At 43.3% G+C, this 20,825-nt stretch overlaps 1 protein-coding gene and 1 long non-coding RNA gene across 2 annotated transcripts in view; one reads left to right on the top strand and one right to left on the bottom strand.

Annotated features, from left to right (window-relative positions):
- Positions 1-20,825, bottom strand: part of LOC308473934 — a 391,929-nt gene that overhangs the window by 156,161 nt on the left and 214,943 nt on the right. The gene's annotated exons all lie outside the window — the stretch shown is intronic.
- Positions 16,021-20,825, top strand: part of SGK1 (serum/glucocorticoid regulated kinase 1) — a 75,604-nt gene continuing 70,799 nt past the window's right edge. Inside the window, exon 1 of the mRNA XM_080999686.1 lies at positions 16,021-16,256. Coding sequence (XP_080855812.1) covers positions 16,188-16,256 — 69 coding nt within the window. The 5' untranslated portion in view covers positions 16,021-16,187. The remainder of the gene's footprint in view (positions 16,257-20,825) is intronic.

Below are 20,825 nucleotides of genomic sequence, written 5' to 3'. Positions count from 1 at the left end.
CCGGGACCTGGGGCTCTTGGATTGGTCATCTGATGCCTGGTGTCGGGTGGGCCGAGCCCGACACACCCGGGCGATGTGTCCCGATTTTCTGCACTGCCTGCACTCTGCGTTGCGGAAACGGCAGGTCCTCCTCTCGTGACTCTCCCCGCAGCTTGCGCAGCTCCCTCCTTCTCGTCGAGGCAGCTGTGGTCTGTGCGCTGCTTGAGTGCGCTGCTGTACTCGGTGCACCTCCTCCCTGTCGGATCCTGAGTCGTCGGTGAGGTCTTCATGGTGGACCCTCGGTTGGGATGGCAGGCTCGGCCGTGCCTCTTGGGTCGACCTCTCGGCAGCTTCTGTTGCCAGGGCCTCCTCCAGAGCGACCTGGAACGTTAGGTCCTTCTTAGCGTAGAGGCGCCGTTGCAGCTTCTCATCCTTCAGGCCACCGACGAGGCGGTCACGAAGCATGTTCTCCAGCTCTGAGAAGTTGCAGAACCGGGCGGCTTGGCGGAGAGAGGTCACAAACCCAGCTATGGTTTCCCCAGGGGCTTGCCGCTTTGCGTAGAAGGCATTTCGACGAGCCACCACTGAGGGCTGCGGCGAAAAGTGCCCCTTCAGCTGTTCCATTATTGTTTTGTATGGAACAGTAGCGACGTCTTCAGGCGCAAGGAGAGCCCGGGCGATTTCAAACGTCTCCTCTCCGCAGACGCTGAAGAATATCGCCCTCTTCTTGGCGTCTTCTTCGTCGGTGACCCCTTTGGCTTCTAGGAGGAAGGTGAAACGGGAGGCGTACGCTTCCCAGTCTCCAGATGCTGGGTTGAATGGCGAGAAGCTGCTGTTGGCTGCCATTCTGAGTTCCTTGTGCCCCGGAGCTGAAGCCTGGATACACGGTGCGAGGCAGCGGTGCGGCAGTTGGCGGTGCTGCGGTGCTGTGTGTGGCAGTCAGCTCAGCGGGATCCCATCCTCGTCGCCAGTGAAATATACTCAGAGTCGCAAAGTGATTTCATGCTCTTTATTCAGCTCATAGTGGTGAGGAGGAATGAATGAATAATTGTCCCCTCACAGTATCTGCTTTATATACATTATTTACACAATGGGCTGCACATGATTGGCTAATTCTGGAATTCTACTGTAAGCCAATCAGGTTGTGGATTCACTTCTATCTGGAGCAGGATTGGGTGGTTCCTGCCAACCAATCATACTGCTGCATTGTTCTAGGACCAATCAGACTGCTGCATTCTGAATCCTATTGTTCTAGGACCAATCAGACTGCTGCCTTTTGGATCCTATTGTTCTAGGACCAATCAGACTGCTACAGTTTGGATCCTATTCAACTCAGTACATAACACCAAACCTAGACAGCGTCTTAAAAAGCAGAGACATCACCTTGCCAACAAAGGTCCGTATAGTTAAAGCCATGGTTTTCCCAGTAGTGATTTATGGAAGTGAGAGCTGGACCATAAAGAAGGCTGATCACCAAAGAATTGATGCTTTTGAATTATGGTGCTGGAGGAGACTCTTGAGAGTCCCATGGACTGCAAGAAGATCAAACGCATCCATTCTTAAGGAAATCAGCCCTGAGTGGTCACTGGAAGGACAGATTGTGAAGCTGAGGCTCCAATACTTTGGCCACCTCATGAGAAGAGAAGACTCCCTGGAAAAGACCCTGATGTTGGGAAAGATTGAGGGCACAAGGAGAAGGGGACGACAGAGGACGAGATGGTTGGACAGTGTTCTCGAAGCCACAAACATGAGTCTGACCAAACTGCGGGAGGCAGTGGAAGACAGGAGTGCCTGGCGTGCTCTGGTCCATGGGGTCACAAAGAGTCGGACACGACTAAACGACTAAACAACAACAAACAACGTGTGAGAGGGAGCAGGCGCTAAGGTGTTCTGTCACTAGGATCCTTCCTGTTATTGGAACAAAATGGCTATCTACCTAGTAGAGAGCTTTGCACTAATGAGAGCTATCTATGAATAAGCGCAGGTGGAAATATTGTAGGAAGAAGGTTATCGCCATGGTAACTACTTAAAACTACTTGAAATGCCCATGCATTATTTCATGCATGAAAGTGAGTTATCTGGGGGCACAGCAAATGACATTTTAATAAGCACCAGTATAAGTGCGTCCACTGAGTATAATACGGTTTTCAGATATGGCTTGTATTGCATTGCAATACAGGATGTACTAACAGATCAAACAGGATTTCCCAACTGTAACTTCTAGTTGGCCAGATTTGAAACTTCAAGATCAGCAACCTATTCCTACTTTTACACTAATACTCTGCAGATGTAGTGGACCATCAACTCATTATCTGTGACCCAGATGTTAAAAATAAAAATAAAGAGCAACATTACTTTTGTGGAAACCAACTGATATTTTTCCAAGAGACAATCATACAATTTTTTAAAGGCCCACAAACCTTGCAGTAAAAGATTTGGATAGCCTAAGGTATTTTCTCTCTTATTTATGATATATATTCGTCTCCCAAATCAACTCCTTTCAACTTTCACCAGACAACACCTCAAGTTGTTGTCCGGTGAAATGTCAACAGTTCATACTATTGCCAAATTAGAGGTCTTATAGCATTATCATTACAATCAAACAGTGTATAAATGTTGCGAAATGAATGAACGAATGAATGAATGTTTTCTTGCAAACAGGGAATGCATGCAAGGAACATTTCGCGTCTGAGATATTATGATAGTTGTATTTTCAGAAGAGGGAAGAAAACAACAAGAAAATTATGTTTATTCTGTGCTCTAATGTTCCATATTCTGGTGATTGGCTACCTGAAGAAAGTGCTATGTAGGCAAGATTGATGGCAGACAAATCAATGATGTCCCTGCGTGGTTCCCTGTGATTTTCTTCTGATTCTCCTGCATCCTATATCTCTCTTCATTTCCCCAGTTTTGCTCCCCGTGCGGAACCTGTCCAACTTTTGCTGACATCAATACCTTAGGCCTCACTTTCCTTGTCCTGCTTCCAGTCTATCCAAACTTGGAGTGGCTTTTGCACACTCAGACATACATTATTACACCCCTAGCTCCAGTCTGCCCATTTGAGGAAGCCCTGTGTTTATCTGATCTCATTCCAAAAATGCTGCACTGGGAGAAAGCAATCTTAGACCTCTTTTTTCAACTCAGATCTCATACTCTAAAGCCTTAAATTATATTCCTTGCCATTGTGGGGACCATCCCATTTCACAGAAGCTGCTTTCACCTTGCTTAACTCTGCCAGGAAAGGTAGCATTTTAAAATGACTCACTGTGACTAAAGACAAACAATAATTTGAAAGAAAGATGAAAGTAGTTTGAGTGAGACATTTCTCCCCCCTCTCAAATTCCTTTTGTCCCACAACCTGTTTGCCAGAGGTGAAACTGTGCACAGCACCAACAGTGAGTCTCTTTTAACTTTTCAGTTTTTTGAAAAGCTATTGTCATTCTCCAGACTTACACATTTCAAGATTCAGAACCAGTCCACACGGACTCATTTCTGTGAAAGTGAAAGACATCCAATGGTGGTAGAGAGACTTCAATAAAAGAACACTGGCTTGAAAGGGAAAACAATGGAAAAGTGCATGGCCCAGAAATGCAAATTTTAAAACTATCGAAATTTGATGTATCCCATGGCATTTCACAAGGATTTGGCAAATGTGGAGAAAGCATTTAAAACATCAAATGTCTATTTATCTTTTGCTCTTCTGCCTTCATCTGTTGTACATGAGAGCATTTCCACTCTCCGTTTTTATACTGTGGGAGTCACACAGTACAAACACCAGTTCTGCAAAGGTTTGCAAAGGCTCTGTGGGGAAACATTTGGTAATTAAAATGGAAAGATATACAGCACCAAAGATGTGCACAGTATGAATACACAGCAGAAGCCTCTGATAGGAAAGTCATTTTTTTTCTGCTGGAACAATTATGCCACAATCAAAGCTTTGCTAAAATGAAACTGCAATTCCCTAATTGCAAATCTGAAACAATTAGTGACTTTCACTTTACTGCAGGAAAAATGGACTTTAGCATAAACGCTAAGGCAGGAAAACGGAGCAGCTCATTGAGAACGGAATAACATTGCCAAGTCTCACATAGCCATTTCACACACACACACCCCCCCCCCCCAAGAAATGTGACCTGAGCCATTCAGATTAGAGAAGCTGGTTGTCGGCCAGGAATATAGCTCAGTTCTTATAGGTGAGCATCTTCCATTGTTGTGTATAGCGGGGGTGTGGGGGTGGGAAGACTCTGGACTGTTTCTTCCTTAGCCCATAATGGGAACCTCACATGTACAAAGCGCTTGGGAAGACAATCTATTAAACATAGTCCATTTCTCCTTTTGGAACTCAACAATTTATGCTTGCCAAGCCAAATTTTCACCAAAGGATGCCCAGGGTTTGCACATAAGCCATCACCAATGAATGAAGCATTGCCAGCATCATCTCATCTCACCTTGTCTTTCAAAGCAGGCGCTACAGGCATTTGTTCTCTTCAACAGACTCTTCAAGTGCTATTGCCCGATAGGAGGGAAGTTTGCATGGTCTCCCACCCCAGGTCATCCTTCGCATGTGAGTGAAACATCTTTATGCTGGAATTTGAGAGGACCCCTCAGTAAAGCAAAGGCAACAATGTTGTTTTCCAGCCCTTCATATCACAGATAGTTCCTAAGAGTTGTGTGGTCGGTGATAATAAAGGGTCAAATGGTTTCCTCTGGGCAGGCCAATCCTCTCAATATAAAAGATACTTTATGATGAGCATACAGTATTCCCATAAACTATGTGATCTAGCCATATTTTACTGCGCCTGTGCATCGTGGGTGGGAAACATTGCGTGTGAATAAATCTGGGATTTATTCAATGCATTTGCCTCCATCTGGAATCACTATTTCATTTGTATTATGTTCCAGAAGATGCCAGCTAGCTGATCACCATCACTTACTCAATTGTATTCACACCTCTTCAATTGTGAATCTTTGTTACCAGTCTGTGTTATTCTTGCAATTTTGCTTCTCTTCCTCTGAGACAAATGTTTCTTAAAGCATTTTTGCCCGTTTTGGAATAATTTATGAGTAGTTTCCTTCCCCCCCAAAAAATTCCCTGCATGTTCTTATTTAAATGATAATTGGAGAATGCTTGCAATGTTGATGACACTGAAAAACATTTTTTTTAAAAAACCAATAAATTTTTAATCTGTGCAAGTATGCCTCTAATTTGGAGAAAACCCAAACTATCTCCCACATGGATATTTACTGAAGTTCCAGTTACTGATGTGAAATTTTTGTGAAAATTCATTTATGAGTGTCTAGGTTCCCATAGATAAAGTCTCACCACTGGGTTTACAAACCCAGAACTAATTTATTATTCTTTCATCTCTCTCTTGCCCTCCTCATAGACTGTCCCCTTTCCGTCTTCACTGCCTCCCATTCCTCAGTCTGTAAGCCTTTTCTGGTGTGTATTATTTTCTCTATTCATATTTGTTCCCACTCCTCTAGCAGTGCCCTGGGACATTTCTCCAATGCTCTTTTGCCCCGGCTTTTATGCAAAGTTATAGGTATAGAAATACTGACACCATACTTAAATCAAATTGTTCCTAATATATTTTGAATCGTTGTTCATTTGTTGTTCAGTTGACAAGTTCTGAGTCACTTTGGACACAATTTTGTGGGGAAATGGCATAGAAGTTAACACATGATGAAGAAGATGTCCAAAGGAGGGCATCAACCAAGATGATGAAAATAATGGAAACCAAGTCTCATAAAAGGATTGGCTGAAAGAGCTAAGTATGTTTACCCTGGAGAAGGGAAGATTAAGGAGAGGCATGATAGTAGTCTTCAAATACCTGAATGGCTGTAATGTAGATGATGGAATTGTTCTCTGTTGCTCCAGATAGCCGGCTTAGACCCAATGGGTGGCAATGGCAGGAAAGCAAATTTTAGCTAAACATGAGAAACTTCCTAACAGTGGGGCCTTTTTGACAGTGGAGCAGAATGCATTGGAAAGTGGTAGGTTCTCCTCTCTTGGATGTGTTTCAGCAAAGGGTAGACATGCATCTGTTGGAGATGCTCTAGCTGAATCTTGCACTGTAGACCCAGTATTCAGCAAGGGCTTAGGTACATTCAAAGCACATTCTTTCTCTCAAAGAATTATGGGCACGGTAGTTCAGCCCCCACAGGGTTATGGTTCCCACCAACCCTTAACAAATGGGGGAAATGTGCTTCAAATGTCCTTTAAGGGAACAGCGTATACCCTCACAACTCCATAATTCTATAGAGATACTGTCATCTGTTCTTCATCTATTTGAGGGTTAAGCTCCGGCTCTGAAAACAGATGCTGAGGTTAAGCCCTGGAGAGCAGAGCCATAAATTAAACCTGGAGATATATTTGTCCCTCTCAGCATGAGATGTTCAACAATGTTAGTTCACCCCCCCCACAGCATCCCTGACCCCGCTACCTGTAGCCAAACTATAAATGGATTTGGTTTGATTTCCTAGCTCTCATGCGGAAGACGATTAGCATCTAGATCAGTAACTATTATCTTGCCATAACAATAAAATGCTGCCTTATAATGCCTTGCTTCCTATCTCCTCAGTTACAGCCACCTGTTCTTTGGGGGGTTTTTATACCCACCTGTGATTTGTTATCCACAATGAAAATCTCATTGATGCTCAACTGCGCAACACAGACTGATGGTGTACTCAGAGTAGTAAACAAATGCAGTTGAACTGTGGAAGGCTGAACTGAGAGAGAACTCATTTAACATCAGAATTGATAGCCTACAGCACCAGAGTCATGGAAGGAAGCTTACATCACACTTATACCGAAAACAGAGATTGAAAAGACACAGCTCAAGAACTACCGCCCCATATCATTGCTTAATGTGGATTATAAAATTTTTGCAGATATTTTGGCTAAAAGATTAAAAAAGGTGTTAGCAGAAGGAATCCATAAAGACCAAGTGGGCTTTCTCCCGGGCAGACATTTGTCTGACAATACGAGGAATATAATTAATATTTTAGAAAAACTACAAGTGAAGATTAATACTAAAGCAGTTTTTATATTTATGGATGCAGAGAAAGCCTTTGACAATATTTCCTGGAGTTTTATGAAGAAGAATCTACAGGGGATGGGGGTAGGCCAAAGTTTTGAAAACGGTATAGGTGCAATTTACTCAGAACAAAAGGCAAAATTAATTGTGAACAACGTAGTGACAGAAGAGTTTAAGATTGAGAAAGGGACACGACAAGGTTGCCCAATCTCTCCATTGCTTTTTATATCGGTCCTGGAGGTTTTGCTAAATATGATTAGAAGGGACCAATGGGTAAAAGGCATACAAGTGGGAGCCATACAGTACAAATTGAAAGCATTTGCTGATGATTTGGTATTAACTTTACAGGAGCCAGAATCTAGCACCAAAAGAGTATTAGAATTGAGCCAAGAATTTGGTCAGGTAGCAGGCTTTAAGTTGAATAAGATGAAAACTAAGGTTTTAGAGAAAAATTTAACTGCGATTGGGAGAGATAAGTTTCAGAAGGAGACAGGATTGACACTGGTTAAGAAAGTGAAATATTTAGGGGTTAACATGACTGCTAAGAATGTGAATTTATTTAAGGATAATTATGAAAAATGTTGGATGGAAGTGAAAAAGGATCTAGAAATATGGTCAAATTTGAAGTTATCGTTGTTAGGCCGAATTGCTGTGATAAAAATGAATGTATTGCCAAGAATGCTGTTTTTGTTTCAAACATTGCAAATTTGAATAAAATAAACTGTTTCAAGAAGTGGCAGAGAGATATCTCTAGATTTGTCTGGCAGGGCAAGAAACCTCGAATAAAATTTAAGATATTAACAGATGTTAAAGAAAGAGGTGGATTTGCCCTGCCAGACCTTAAACTTTATTATGAATCAGCCGCATTTTGTTGGCTGAGAGAATGGATGCTTCTTGAAAACACGGATGTGTTGGATTTGGAAGGTTTCAACAACGTATTTGGTTGGCATCCATACCTGTGGTATGATAAGGTTAAAGCACACAAAGCGTTTAAAAACCATATTGTCAGAAAAGCACTGTATAATGTTTGGATAAGATATAAGGACTTGTTAGAAAATAAAACCCCAAGATGGTTGTCACCAATGGAAGCAAAGGCTCAGAAAAAACTCAATATGGAGGCCAAATGGCCGAAGTATTGGGAAATCTTGGAACAAGAGGGAGACAGATTAAAATTGCAGAGCTTTGAAAAATTAAAAAACAGAGTACGAGATTGGCTCCATTACTATCAAATAATGGAGGCATATAATTTGGATAAAAAATTAGGCTTCCAGGTGGAAAAATCAAAATTGGAAACAGAATTGTTAGACCCTAAAGTTAAGAATTTGTCAATAATGTATAACTTGCTGCTGAAATGGAATACTCAAGATGAAATGGTGAAATCTGCTATGATTAAATGGGCACAAGATGTTGGACATAGTATTATGATGGCTGACTGGGAGCAGTTATGGACCACTGGTATGAAGTTTACGGCATGTAACGCCTTAAAAGAGAATTTAATGAAAATGATTTACAGGTGGTACATAACACCAGTCAAGCTTGCAAAAATCTATCATTTGCCCGATAATAAATGTTGGAAATGTAATGAAATTGAAGGTACATTCTTTCACCTTTGGTGGACATGCCCAAAGATTAAGGCATTCTGGGAGATGATCTATAATGAAATGAAAAAGGTATTCAAATATACCTTTGTAAAGAAACCAGAGGCCTTTCTCCTGGGCATGGTAGGCCAATTGGTGCCAAAGAAGGATAGAATTTTTTTCATGTATGCCACAACAGCAGCAAGAATACTTATTGCAAAGCACTGGAAGACACAAGATTTACCCACCAGGGAAGAATGGCAGATGAAGCTGATGGACTACATGGAACTGACGGAAATGACTGGCAGAATCCGAGACCAGGGAGAAGAGTCGGTGGAAGAAGATTGGAAAAAATTTAAAGTATATTTACAGAAATATTGCAAAATTAATGAATGTTAGAAGGATGCTGGAACGAAGCTATATGGCTTTAGCAGAAATGTTATAAAGAATTAAGTAAAAATAGATTGTTAATGGACCAATGTGGAAAATTTAAGGTTAGAGTGTCTTAAGTTAAATTTTAGAACGAAAATTGAGAAAGATGGAAAGGACTTGCTGAAATAGCTAATTGAACTAGAATACAAAAAAGGGAGGTGTGAGGAGGTCGATGAAACAAGTATATGAAAGGTAAAGATATGGAAAGGTTGGATGTGTTTTTAAATGTTTTTGTTCTGTTTTTTTGTTGTTTTATTGTATTGTTTTTTATGTATTGTAAGGTATTGTTTTGTTTTGTTTAATTCTTTATTGTTCTCTTGCTTTTTCTGTAACTTGTAAACTCTTAATAAATATCTTTAAAAAAAAAAAAGAATTGATAGCCTACAACCTGTATAAGGTAGGATCTAGTAATCTAATAGAACTGCTGTTGAATGAAGTTCCTTGTGTAAATGGATCTCAGAAACAAAAAGAAAAAGACTTCAGGAGAGTGGGAGGGTGGGTGGGGGAGATTAATAAAGTTTCTGAATAAATATCCGCTCCTGCTTTTACGTTTATCCCCGGCTGATCAGTCTAGATAGAGTAAAGAAATGTAATTAGCAGCCTGAGATAATAATGACCTTTCATTACCTTGCCTCTCTAAGCAAGGCCATAGAGGATGTATTCAGACATAATTAGAACAGCACAACCCCCTGAGTTCCAGAGAAGCTTAATCTAGTCTTCTTCCCAGGATGCACTTGGCATTCTGTACTTCAACATAAAATCCACATTTGGTGCCCATATAGAAGCCAAACTCATGCAATTGGTACAGCAGCTACAGATCGTGGGGGCGGCTCGATTCAAATCATTTATCCCAAGGGCAGCGTTTGAGCAGATGGTAAGAAATAGTGTGGTAACCAGAATGGTGGCAACCTCCACTGTCAGAGCCAAATTGCTGGGGATGTCATGCAGGGAGAGCGTTGTTGCTCTCTGAATCTGCTTGGGGGCTTCCTGTAGGTGGCTGACTAGCTGGCTACTGTGAGAACAGGATGCTCGACTACATGGGACTTTGGACTGAACATGCAGGACTTTTCTTATGTTTTTCATTGATATAATACAAACTAAAATAAAGGGGGCAATAGGTTCAAAGGGTGCAAAAAGGATAGGCACACAGGAGCTGGACTTAGTGCTGGTTCCAGGCTTGGAGGAAACTTTAGGCAATATGGCCTCTGGGCCACTCCTCCTCCTTGCTGATGTCACCTCTGCCCCTTTACTTGTCCTCTCCCTTTGTACTTTATCCACACAGCCAGGAGAAGGCAAGCAGAGGTTATTCCTCCTCCTTCTTGCTCCTCTCACTGTTCACTTGCTTAGAGGAGTTGCACAGTGACAGCAATGAGGAGGAACTGTGAGGCTGAAGAGCACCAGCAGTTGACAGCAGGCCTCCTGCTGGGGTGAGAGCAAAGGAAGCTGCCAGAGATGCCAGCCTCTGTTGCTAGCCATGGCCAGACTTCCTAGCTCCTTGCAGTCCCCCTGTAGCTTCTGGGAATCCAACAAGTTGCTTACAGCATGAAAGTCTCTTCTCCCACGTATTGCATGATGCAGACCTGATTTCTACTAAAACTGGGACAGTTGAAGAATCGGACGTCTTCAGGTGTGGAGAGATAGGATCAATGGCAATCCTCACAGCTCCCTACATCATCTTGCCATGTTGTGCAAGGGCTTTGTCCTTTCCCCCTTTCGTAAGTAAGGAACAAAGCTCTGCTGAAGCTCTTGCACAACATGGCAAGGTGATCTCTGACCCCACTTCACATGACAAGAAGGCTGCAGTCAAAGCAGGCCAATGGTGCTTCCGTTTGCTGCCCCCCCCCCTTCAGACATAAAGAAGCAGATGCTAGCAATCACAGTGAGGTGACTCTTGGCATTCATTGGCATCTTCCTGAGTTTGAGGGTGGAGAGCATGCACAAACATTATCTGAGATTGTTGGCCTATCTGTATAAATGGCAACATGCAGCAAGTCTCAACATTTACTGCAATGTACACATCAGCTCAATGTTCGGCGTGGGTGAATGAGTGGGTGCATCAATGCAGATCGCTACATTGCACACACGCTGCACAATTTTAGATCAAGATGAAGCTCTGGAGAGAAGCCCTAGATCCCCTCTGGGCAAAGTTTATGTTTCATCATCACTACAGAAACAGGAAAAACCAGAGTCCTGAGGCTGCTCCACAACAACCCAGATTTTGCACATGGCAGCCCTTTCCTCTGCTAACCCCTCCAAACACAAAGTGGCTTCCAAGCCTTACAACTCTGGAAATTCCCTCCTGTTCCCCTTCCTCTTTGCTGAGAGTGCTGGAGGAGTTGTCATTTCAAAATGGCACCACGCCTCTGTTTACTTCTGCCTGCCAACTTGATATGTTAAGTGACGCTTTCCAGAAATTTGTCAACATTGAAAGGGATGGGTGTTAAGAAGACATGCTTGCAAAATCACAGGAATGGCAGGGAACACCAGCAGGGAATGGCACGGTTTAATGGTCATGCTTCTAAGCTCTTTCATGCAAGCACACACACACACACACACACACACTGCAATGGAGACCCAAAAACAATATTATGGGAATAGGGCTGTTTTATAAGGAAATCACAAAAGGGGGTATGTGCAAGCATGGGGACTGGCTTGCCAACGCCAGTCCTGACACAGTGCCATCCAAGTATCTATCATAGCTATCCAGCCATAAAGGCCAGCTGAGGGTAATGAGTTTTCAGCCTCCATTGACTCTAGCTGCTGTTCAATAAAGTCTTCCCCATCCCACAACCTCTTGAGCTGGCTGGCAAAAAAAGAGGTTGGGGGGTGAGCATGCCTTCACCCTGCAGGTGACTTGAGGTGCTCACCAAACTTAGCCAGTGGAGGCTGGTCCACCAGGGTGAATGCCACCCGCTCCTGCTTACTTTTTTATTTACAAGCAGCCCAAGTGATGGCACCACCCATCAACTTCCTCCTTGCTAGTGTCAGTATTGCTCTCATAGAACTTAGTAGGCAGGAGGATTGGGATGAAACTTTTGTCTGTCATTGGCTCTGGCTCCAGATGCACTTGCTGTCGGTCTCTCGGCCTTCTGCCCTGCAAGACCCAATGGGCACCAGGCACCACCGGTGATGTCCTTTGCCAAGAACGCTCAGGTGCTGTTGTAAGAATATTCTTACTGCTCCTCCATTGTAGAATTTCCAGGTGGGCAGAATGAGAGAGTGAATGGGGGAGGCTTTGGTGGAGACTTATGGACATTTTCTGATGATCTGCTTAGATATGTACAGGTTGAGCAGGTATGAGGAAAGCACATGTGTCAGCAGTGCTCGTTCCAATGCAGCATCAGCAATCCTGGAAACCCAAACCAGCTTGCCAGCTAAACTGCATCTCTAAATTCTTCTGCTTTTAACTTCTTTGCATACATCACCATCAAAAATGGCTCCCATGCCTTTTTCTAACCTGCCACATACTACAGAATGTGAAAAAACTGTGTTTCCCCACAATTTCTCAACTCTTTAATATTTAGGAGTCCTAACGATTGACCGTTCACAGTCATTACAATTTTCCCTTTTGTACTTGTTTTGTTTTTTCTTTTGAAAATCGGGTTCCCCCGCCTGCACAGGTTGGAAGCACTTTCTGCTAAGCCAGTACTGGATACAATTTCTATATTTATTATATTCAAAAATAGGCCCAGCAGGATATAAATTGCGCCCCCTATACACATTGCAACAAAAACTTCCCTATAGTGTGCAAACTATACTGGGAGGGAGGAGAGCTTATTTTCAGATATTTATATATAAATTATTACCCTCTCTATATATGTGCATTTGTATCCTACGTTTCTTCCAAGGAGATCAAGTTGACTTAGTTTCTCCTCCTGCTGCCAGTTTTATCCTCATAACAATCCTGTGAGGTAGGTTGGACTGAGAAATGGTGACCATGATGTCTGCTTGGCAGACGCCCTATTCAAGCATTTCCGTACATGTAATGCTCTCTCCCCCCCCCCCATGTAGTTCCAATTTCATGAAGGGAAAAGAGAGGAGTTAGCCCCACCCCTCTGTGGTGTCACCATCAAGGGCTTTATTCCTCTCTACGTTGGGGACTGAACTTCTCCAATGAAACACAAGAGTTTATAAAATTGTCTTATGCCAAGTCAGAAAGTGGCTTTCCAAGATTTCAGGCAGGAGACATTCCTCAACTACCTGGAGATGTTGGAGATTGAACCATGGACCTTCTGAGCACAAAGTGAGTGCTTTGCCACTGAGCTACAGCCTTTCCTCACTGAACTATGGTCTTCCTTGCTTGAGTCTGTCTCAGCTCCCCACATGATTTAGAACTCTGAAGCATTAGGAGGAACATCTGAATAGGACAATTGGGTGATTTCACATGTATCTCTTGTTTGTTTTTTAAACAAAATTTAGTGAAGCTTCTGTTGATGAAGTGATAAAACCAGGTTTGGTTGGGTTTCAGAAATGGGGGGGGGGGAGGAGAAAAGACTGTGGTATCAAAGCAAGAGGAAGCAGGGCAACAGCCATGGTGAGAGGCATGAACAAGGGGCATGATCAATAGGGTGTTAAATGAGGTATTAATTTTCTCAGGAACAGAGTGTGAAGTGAAAATTTATACTCCAGGCATGGGTCAATAGCAATTTGTCTAGTCAACTGTCAAAAGCAACAATTGCCTGCAGAAGACCAAACAAGGAAGATTGTGCAAAGAGGAAGAGAACTGGGTTTTTCTTCATTTCCAAATAGTTCATGTCCGACATATAATTGACCTGTGTGTTCAGACAAGCTGCCAAAAATTATTTGTGGACTTTGGTGGACTTATTTGCAAGGTCAACATTAGGACAGGTCATGCAACAAAGAACAAAGCTACACTTACCATTCACTTTATTTCAATGCGAAAATCACTTGGATCACTGTGCTGGTCTGGATATACCCTATTCAATGTGATGTGTGGAATTTTCCTAACCTTTCTGGTGATGCTTTCCCTCCAAGTCACTTCAGAATAGGTGTCTTCCAGTGGTGACATAGCTGGCCTGGCTGGCTAATAAAGTGTGGGTAGTGTGTAGCAAAATATAGGGAAGAAATAAAAAGTAAGAATAAGTTTAACAGGTTTTTCTTGAAGAGGGATTGTTGTGGCATGTAGAGCAGATACTCATAAAATAGTAAGAAATGATACCACCACATCCATGAAGTATCACTAAAGATATGTGGTATACAATTGATATGCTAATAGGAGCAGTGAATCTGTTCAGGAAACAAGCAGAAGGAGTAAAGAAATTCTTCTAGACAGGTACAGACTTATGTTAAGCTACAGGGGGAAATAACTGCAAGTGGCAGATCAAAGCTTTGTCTGACTCAGAACACATTAGAGATCTCAAAAATAACTGAAATTTAATTTTTTTATAAAAAAAAACCCTTAAATTTTATGGGGGCAAGGGAGTAGTTAATTGTGCAATTTGGTCATAAGCACATATACTCAGAAATACATCCCACTGGCTTCAAACCGATGTGCTAGTAAGTGTGCATGTTATTGCAGATTTGAGATAGGAGATATAAGCTGTGTGCACACCAAACCTTTAAAGCACATTTATCGAACACACACACACGAAATAATTATGGGAATTGTAGTTTACCCATCACACACCTACAGTTCCTAGAACTGTTAACCACAGTTCCCAAAATTCTTTGCGAAAGGGGAGAAAAAGTGCTTTAAATGTGCTAAAGGTTTGGTGTGCACCTGCATCGCTGCGCGTGTTGACTGGGGCTGATGGGAATGGTTGTCCAAAACATCTGGAGGGCACCAGTTCTATAATAGGCTTTATTCAAAAGGATGCCCATGAATCACATTCTTCAAGTAGGGAAAATGTAACACCCTCAGAACAGAAGCATCTTATCTTGCACGATAAATATGCATTCACGATTAAAAAATGGACTATCCAAAAAGGTGCTGTGTGAGGGTACAGTCTGTTACTCAGTGAGGAGAGGAAAACCTTCTGCACATGCTTAGAGAGTCTTAATTTCTTTGTGATCATTTCGTATATACTCTGCTTTGAGGTAGGGGTGGGTGGATGTTTACAATCAAGCGGTATATGTATTTTTCTGAAATATATAACACATTCCAGGACTACCTTAATGTTGAAAAGGAACTTGGGGGCTTGTGAGAAATTAAGCCCAGCAGAAACACATCAGATACATTAAGCATGTCTCTCCTCGTTCCTATCCCTGCAGAAAATGTGGAGGGGGGTGTATGATCATATTTTTCTTAGAGCATCCTATGTGTACCCCTGGTAGTTTGCTCCCCTGCATTTTATCTTGCCACCACAAATCAAGCAAGCAAGAGCAAAACACCACCACTCTACCATCCTTTGAAAATTTAGATACGGTTTTGTTGTTGTTTCAAATTAATGTCTTCTATTGTGCTTACAAGGCTGGCATCTTCTCGTCGAAGATAGTCTCCTTCGCCTGTCTGTATTGAGACGGCTCTGTTGTAATGCGAGAGCTGCCAGTATCATTTTCCCCTGGGGGAAACAGATTGCCTTGTGCTCCTTCTGTGCCCTGAGCTCTCCCCCCCCCCGCTTCCATCCTTTGCACTTGTTTCTGCTCCGCTGCCGCTTCCTGTGCATCTCTCTCTCCCCCCACTCCACCCCGCTGCTGCTGTTGAACTGCATCTCCCTCTGGAACTTGCACAAACCATCTCTCTCCTCCCAAACAGCAGTGAATCACACCATCACCTGAAGAAGAGCAATCGCCTGCCTGTCTGCTTTTGCTTAGGAGGCTTTCAGGAACCGACACCGCGTAAAGCGAAGCCAGGTCCTCCCCCCCTCCCCTGCATCTCATCCCCAGCTGATTGGCTAACTGTCTCTGGATTCTATAGCGGCTCCTTTGATGTGCATGTATATGGAACGTTCTTTTTAGGCACAACTGGGGAGGGGGGAGAGCCAGTCAGCAACAGCTGCTGCCGAGGCTGCAGTAGCCAGTGCAGCAGAATGAATGTGTGAGAGGGGATAAGCCGCCTGAGCCCAGCCTGTGCTTCTCCTGCCCTGCTCTGTCTTCATTCACCGGCTGCAGGAGGGACGCTGAGCGAAACAGATGCGCTGCTAGCGAAAGGGAGTCCTGCCCTGGATCTATCGCTGTGTGTCCGCCTCCCTCGAGGAAAATGGTCAACAAAGACATGAATGGATTCCCAGTCAAGAAGTGTTCCGCTTTTCAGTTCTTTAAAAAGAGGGTAAGGATGCTCTCTGAGCACATGCTGGGTTTTTGTTTTTTAAAAATTGATGTGATCATTTACTGTGATGCCAAAAGAGAGGGAGACGCGGGAGCATTAGGAGCGTGTTTGTGTGTGTTTAAGAGAGAACCGCCAGTATGGATAGCATGCAAAACTATGGTCATTTTTTTAACAGTGGCGTAATTGTACCAATTTCAAACAGAAAGTGCATTTTGGGCGATGATTGTGGCATTACGTAAATGCTGTTTGGTGAGGAATGTGTTGCTACTACTCACAGACCTCTGTCTAGCACCCAGAACAAGGCACTATCTGGAGGACGATACCTAAAGAAAGAGGTGTGTGCATTAGCAGAGAAGGACCAGAGGTATAGTGAGAGAGAGAGCGCGCGCCAAGGGGTTTTGATTCTTGTTTCAAAGGTTATTGGCCACAATAGCTAAAAGGAACTTCCATGTACAGGAGCAGTATATCTGTGAATACCAAATGCTGGGGACTAACAACAGGAGAGAACTGTTGTGCTTTTCCCAGGGGTATCTAGCTGTCCACTGATGGAAACAAAGCACTAGGCTAGATAAACCATTGAGCTAACCTAGAGGGACTTTTCTGATATTCTGAAGTTGTCTAATTAACTATTAACTCTCTTTGGCAAATCTGTTTGTTTTTTTTCTCCTCCCTCTCAATGTCCCATCTTGGGGTGGGGTGGGGTGGGTGGAAATGCTCTGTGACCTACTTTAATTCCTCTTTCTGTAAAATGGGGGCATATGCCCTGAAATGTAGAATTATAAAGATCTGACAGGTGAAAATATAGGAAAGCATTATACACATTAATACAATACAATAATATGTGGATATAACGATGAGAACTGAGTGCCAGTAGGATCCCAGTTCTCCAGTTCTCCCACTCTGTGTCTCCCTCTCTCTTGTCCACTTCACCTGCTGGCTCCAGCCCATTCATTCACACCTAGCAAAGTGCTGCATTATATCACCTCCATTCATTGCTTTGTGCTAAGATGTTTGCAGGTTCAGCAAAACTATGGCACTGCCTATAATCTACCCAGTAACCTACAGCCGACCGAATAGCAATAAGAGCAGAGGCAGAGAAGAAGCATCAGGCAGGCACTTGCTGTGTAAGACAATGACAGCATCCCTAGCGCCACTAAAATACTTGGGTTCTTCATAGCCTGCTTGCTTGATTCAGTGTGTCCGAATAATTGCAATTAGTGTTTCATGAGATGAAAGGCTGCATATTGCAATGCTTGCGGAAACCTCTGTGTGTATACATGCAGTTATGTTCCCATATAGTTCCTTAGTAGAACGTTAACAGCACCCACCATCATTCAGGGATCCGATATTTCACTGAATTTTGCTAATACAGCAGGAACATTTCCCCCGTATGGTGGCAACACAGGAATTCTGAACAAACAAGACAAAAGCAAGACTGGTGGTGTTTTTCAAGCCAACACAGGTGGATAAGCTTCTACCTAGTTCCTTCTTGTAAGGATTTCTTTTGTTTTTCTGAATGATTAGGGCTGGGGATTCTCTTTAATGAGGCGGAGTAGTAAAACAAGGCAGACAGTTCCGTTCATTCATTCACCCATTCCCATTCACCTCCCGCCTGCCTTATATGGAGGAAGCTGTCACTTCATTTAGCCCACCAGTCAAACTCGGAGAACCTCTGCTCAGACACCCGTGCCCAGCTCCTCTTCATTTCCGTGGCATAAATTAGGACCTCTGAATGATAAGTCAAGAGCAACAGCCTCCATGCATCAGATAGAAAACTGGAGACATCTCCCCAGCAAGGAACGACCATAACTCAATGCTAGAGCATCTGCATGCAGAAGGTCCCAGGTTTAGTTTCCAGCATATCCATGTAGGGCTGAAACAAACCCCTGCCTGAATCTCAAAGAGTCACTGCTAATGAGTTCGATGGACCAAAGGTCCAACATAGAAGACAGCTTCTTATAAAGCTGGTATGGCAGTACTTGTCCTCACCTGCTCAGGTGTTCATAATATGGCTTAACACACAAGGAGGGGAGAGCATCCATGAGCATGCCAGCTCTGCCCCATCTGCATTGCTCCCTGCACATTCAAGGATGGCTGTCTGCATTGGGGAAGCCTCCTGAACTCAAGGAGGCTTCTGCACGTTTTGTAATCTGGGTTTTCCAAGGTTCTTAAATTCATGGTAACCTTCTGCAGACTTGAAGTGGTGGAGGGCGATGTGCATGGGGGTGGAGCTAATGCACTTGCAGGTGCTCTGAGCTCCTCACATGTTCATTTAAGCCACATTATGAACATATGACTAGGTCTGCAATCTGTCCCTAAGGATGCAATCTTAAATTCACTTACTTCTGGATTCATATACAGGATGGTGTTCTCCAAATAGAATTTAACCATCACCAAGGAATTCTTCTAGCTTCAGCCTCTGCCAAAAATCAGACAGGAAAAACACATGATTATTTGCCTGCTGTGCTTTCCCTATGTTGAACTCATTTATGTGTGTTCTACTTAAAAGTGTGTGTGAATTGGTAACCACAGGTAAGACGCACCAACAGACTCATGAAATCCAGAGCCCCTTTTGGATGCCCAGATTTCAAGGATCCGCTGAAAAAGACTTTACCCTACCCTTGATTATAGCATCTCAGGGGTTGGGGGTGATTTTTATTGGAATCATAGAATCATAGAATCATAGAGTTGGAAGAGACCACAAGGGCCATCGAGTCCAACCCCCTGCCAAGCAGGAAACACCATCAGAGCACTCCTGACATATGGTTGTCAAGCCTCTGCTTAAAGACCTCCAAAGAAGGAGACTCCACCACACTCCTTGGCAGCAAATTCCACTGTCAAACAGCTCTTACTGTCAGGAAGTTCTTCCTAATGTTTAGGTGGAATCTTCTTTCTTGTAGTTTGGATCCATTGCTCCATGTCCGCTTCTCTGGAGCAGCAGAAAACAACCTTTCTCCCTCCTCTATATGACATCCTTTTATATATTTGAACATGGCTATCATATCACCCCTTAACCTCCGCTTCTCCAGGCTAAACATGCCCAGCTCCCTTAGCCGTTCCTCATAAGGCATCGTTTCCAGGCCTTTGAGCATTTTGGTTGCCCTCCTCTGGACACGTTCCAGTTTGTCAGTGTCCTTCTTGAACTGTGGTGCCCAGAACTGGACACAGTACTCCAGGTGAGGTCTGACCAGAGCAGAATACAGTGGCACTATTACTTCCCTTGATCTAGATGCTATACTCCTATTGATGCAGCCCAGAATTGCATTGGCTTTTTTAGCTGCCGCGTCACACTGTTGGCTCATGTCAAGTTTGTGGTCAACCAAGACTCCTAGATCCTTTTCACATGTACTGCTCTCAAGCCAGGTGTCACCCATCTTGTATTTGTGCCTCTCATTTTTTTTGCCCAAGTGCAATACTTTACATTTCTCCCTGTTAAAATTCATCTTGTTTGTTTTGGCCCAGTTCTCTAATCTGGTCATTTTGGTCATTTTGAAGTGTGATCCTGTCCTCTGGGGTGTTAGCCACCCCTTCCAGTTTGGTGTCATCTGCAAATTTGATCAGGATGCCCTTGAGTCCATCATCCAAGTCGTTGATACAGATGTTGAATAAGACCGGGCCCAAGACAGAACCCTGTGGCACCCCACTAGTCACTCTTCTCCAGGATGAAGAGGAACCATTGATGAGCACCCTTTGGGTTCGGTCAGTCAGCCAGTTACAAATCCACTGAGTGGTAGCATAGTCAAGACCGCATTTTACCAGCTTCTTTACAAGAATATCATGGGGCACCTTGTCAAATGCCTTGCTGAAATCAAGGTAGGCTACATTCACTATGTTCCCTTCATCTACCAGACTTGTAATTCTGTCAAAAAATGAGATCAGGTTAGTCTGACATGACTTATTTTTCAGAAATCTATGCTGACTATTGGTGATCACAGCATTCCTTTCTAGGTGGAAACATGGCAGTGAGCAAAAGGGCCAAGTCCCACAGCTCACCCACCAAAATCTCAGTACTGGTCAGGAGGATGTTGTAGCTATTTACATTTTTTAAAAAGTAAGAAAAAATGGGCATGTTTAGTCTGGCCCTTAGCCATTGGCATAATACATAAGCCAACATATTTGGGAAATATGGAAAGAAATTTGATCTTTAAAGTTGCTGGAGATTTGGGTATCATGCTGAATAAACTTGTATGAATTAAGCAGGTTGGATGGCCATCTGCTATGGATGCTTTAATTGAGATTCCTGCATTGCAGGGGGTTGGACTAGATGACCCTTGGGGTCCCTTCCAACTCTACAATTCTGTGATTCCAGGCAACATGAGAACCTTTCTAAATTTTGTTGCCTGCTTCCTTGGTGATCTGACCCCCACAACAATACTCTGTAGAAGTGCCTGCGAATGAGCTTATAACCAGTGTTTTTTTTTCTTTAAAAATGTTTTGGAGTACTCTCATTTTCCTACTCATATTGAAATACTGCCCCTCAATGAGGCCAAACTTAGATTCACAAAATGTTTAGGAGTATGCGTACCCCTGCGGCCCCCCCAGAAAAAAAGTACTGGCTCTAAGTAAGAA

Source organism: Podarcis pityusensis (assembly GCF_964106645.2).
Source record: "Podarcis pityusensis genome assembly, chromosome: 3".
Classification (NCBI taxonomy): Eukaryota; Metazoa; Chordata; class Lepidosauria; order Squamata; family Lacertidae; genus Podarcis; species Podarcis pityusensis.
This window is presented reverse-complemented; position numbering and strand designations above follow the sequence as displayed.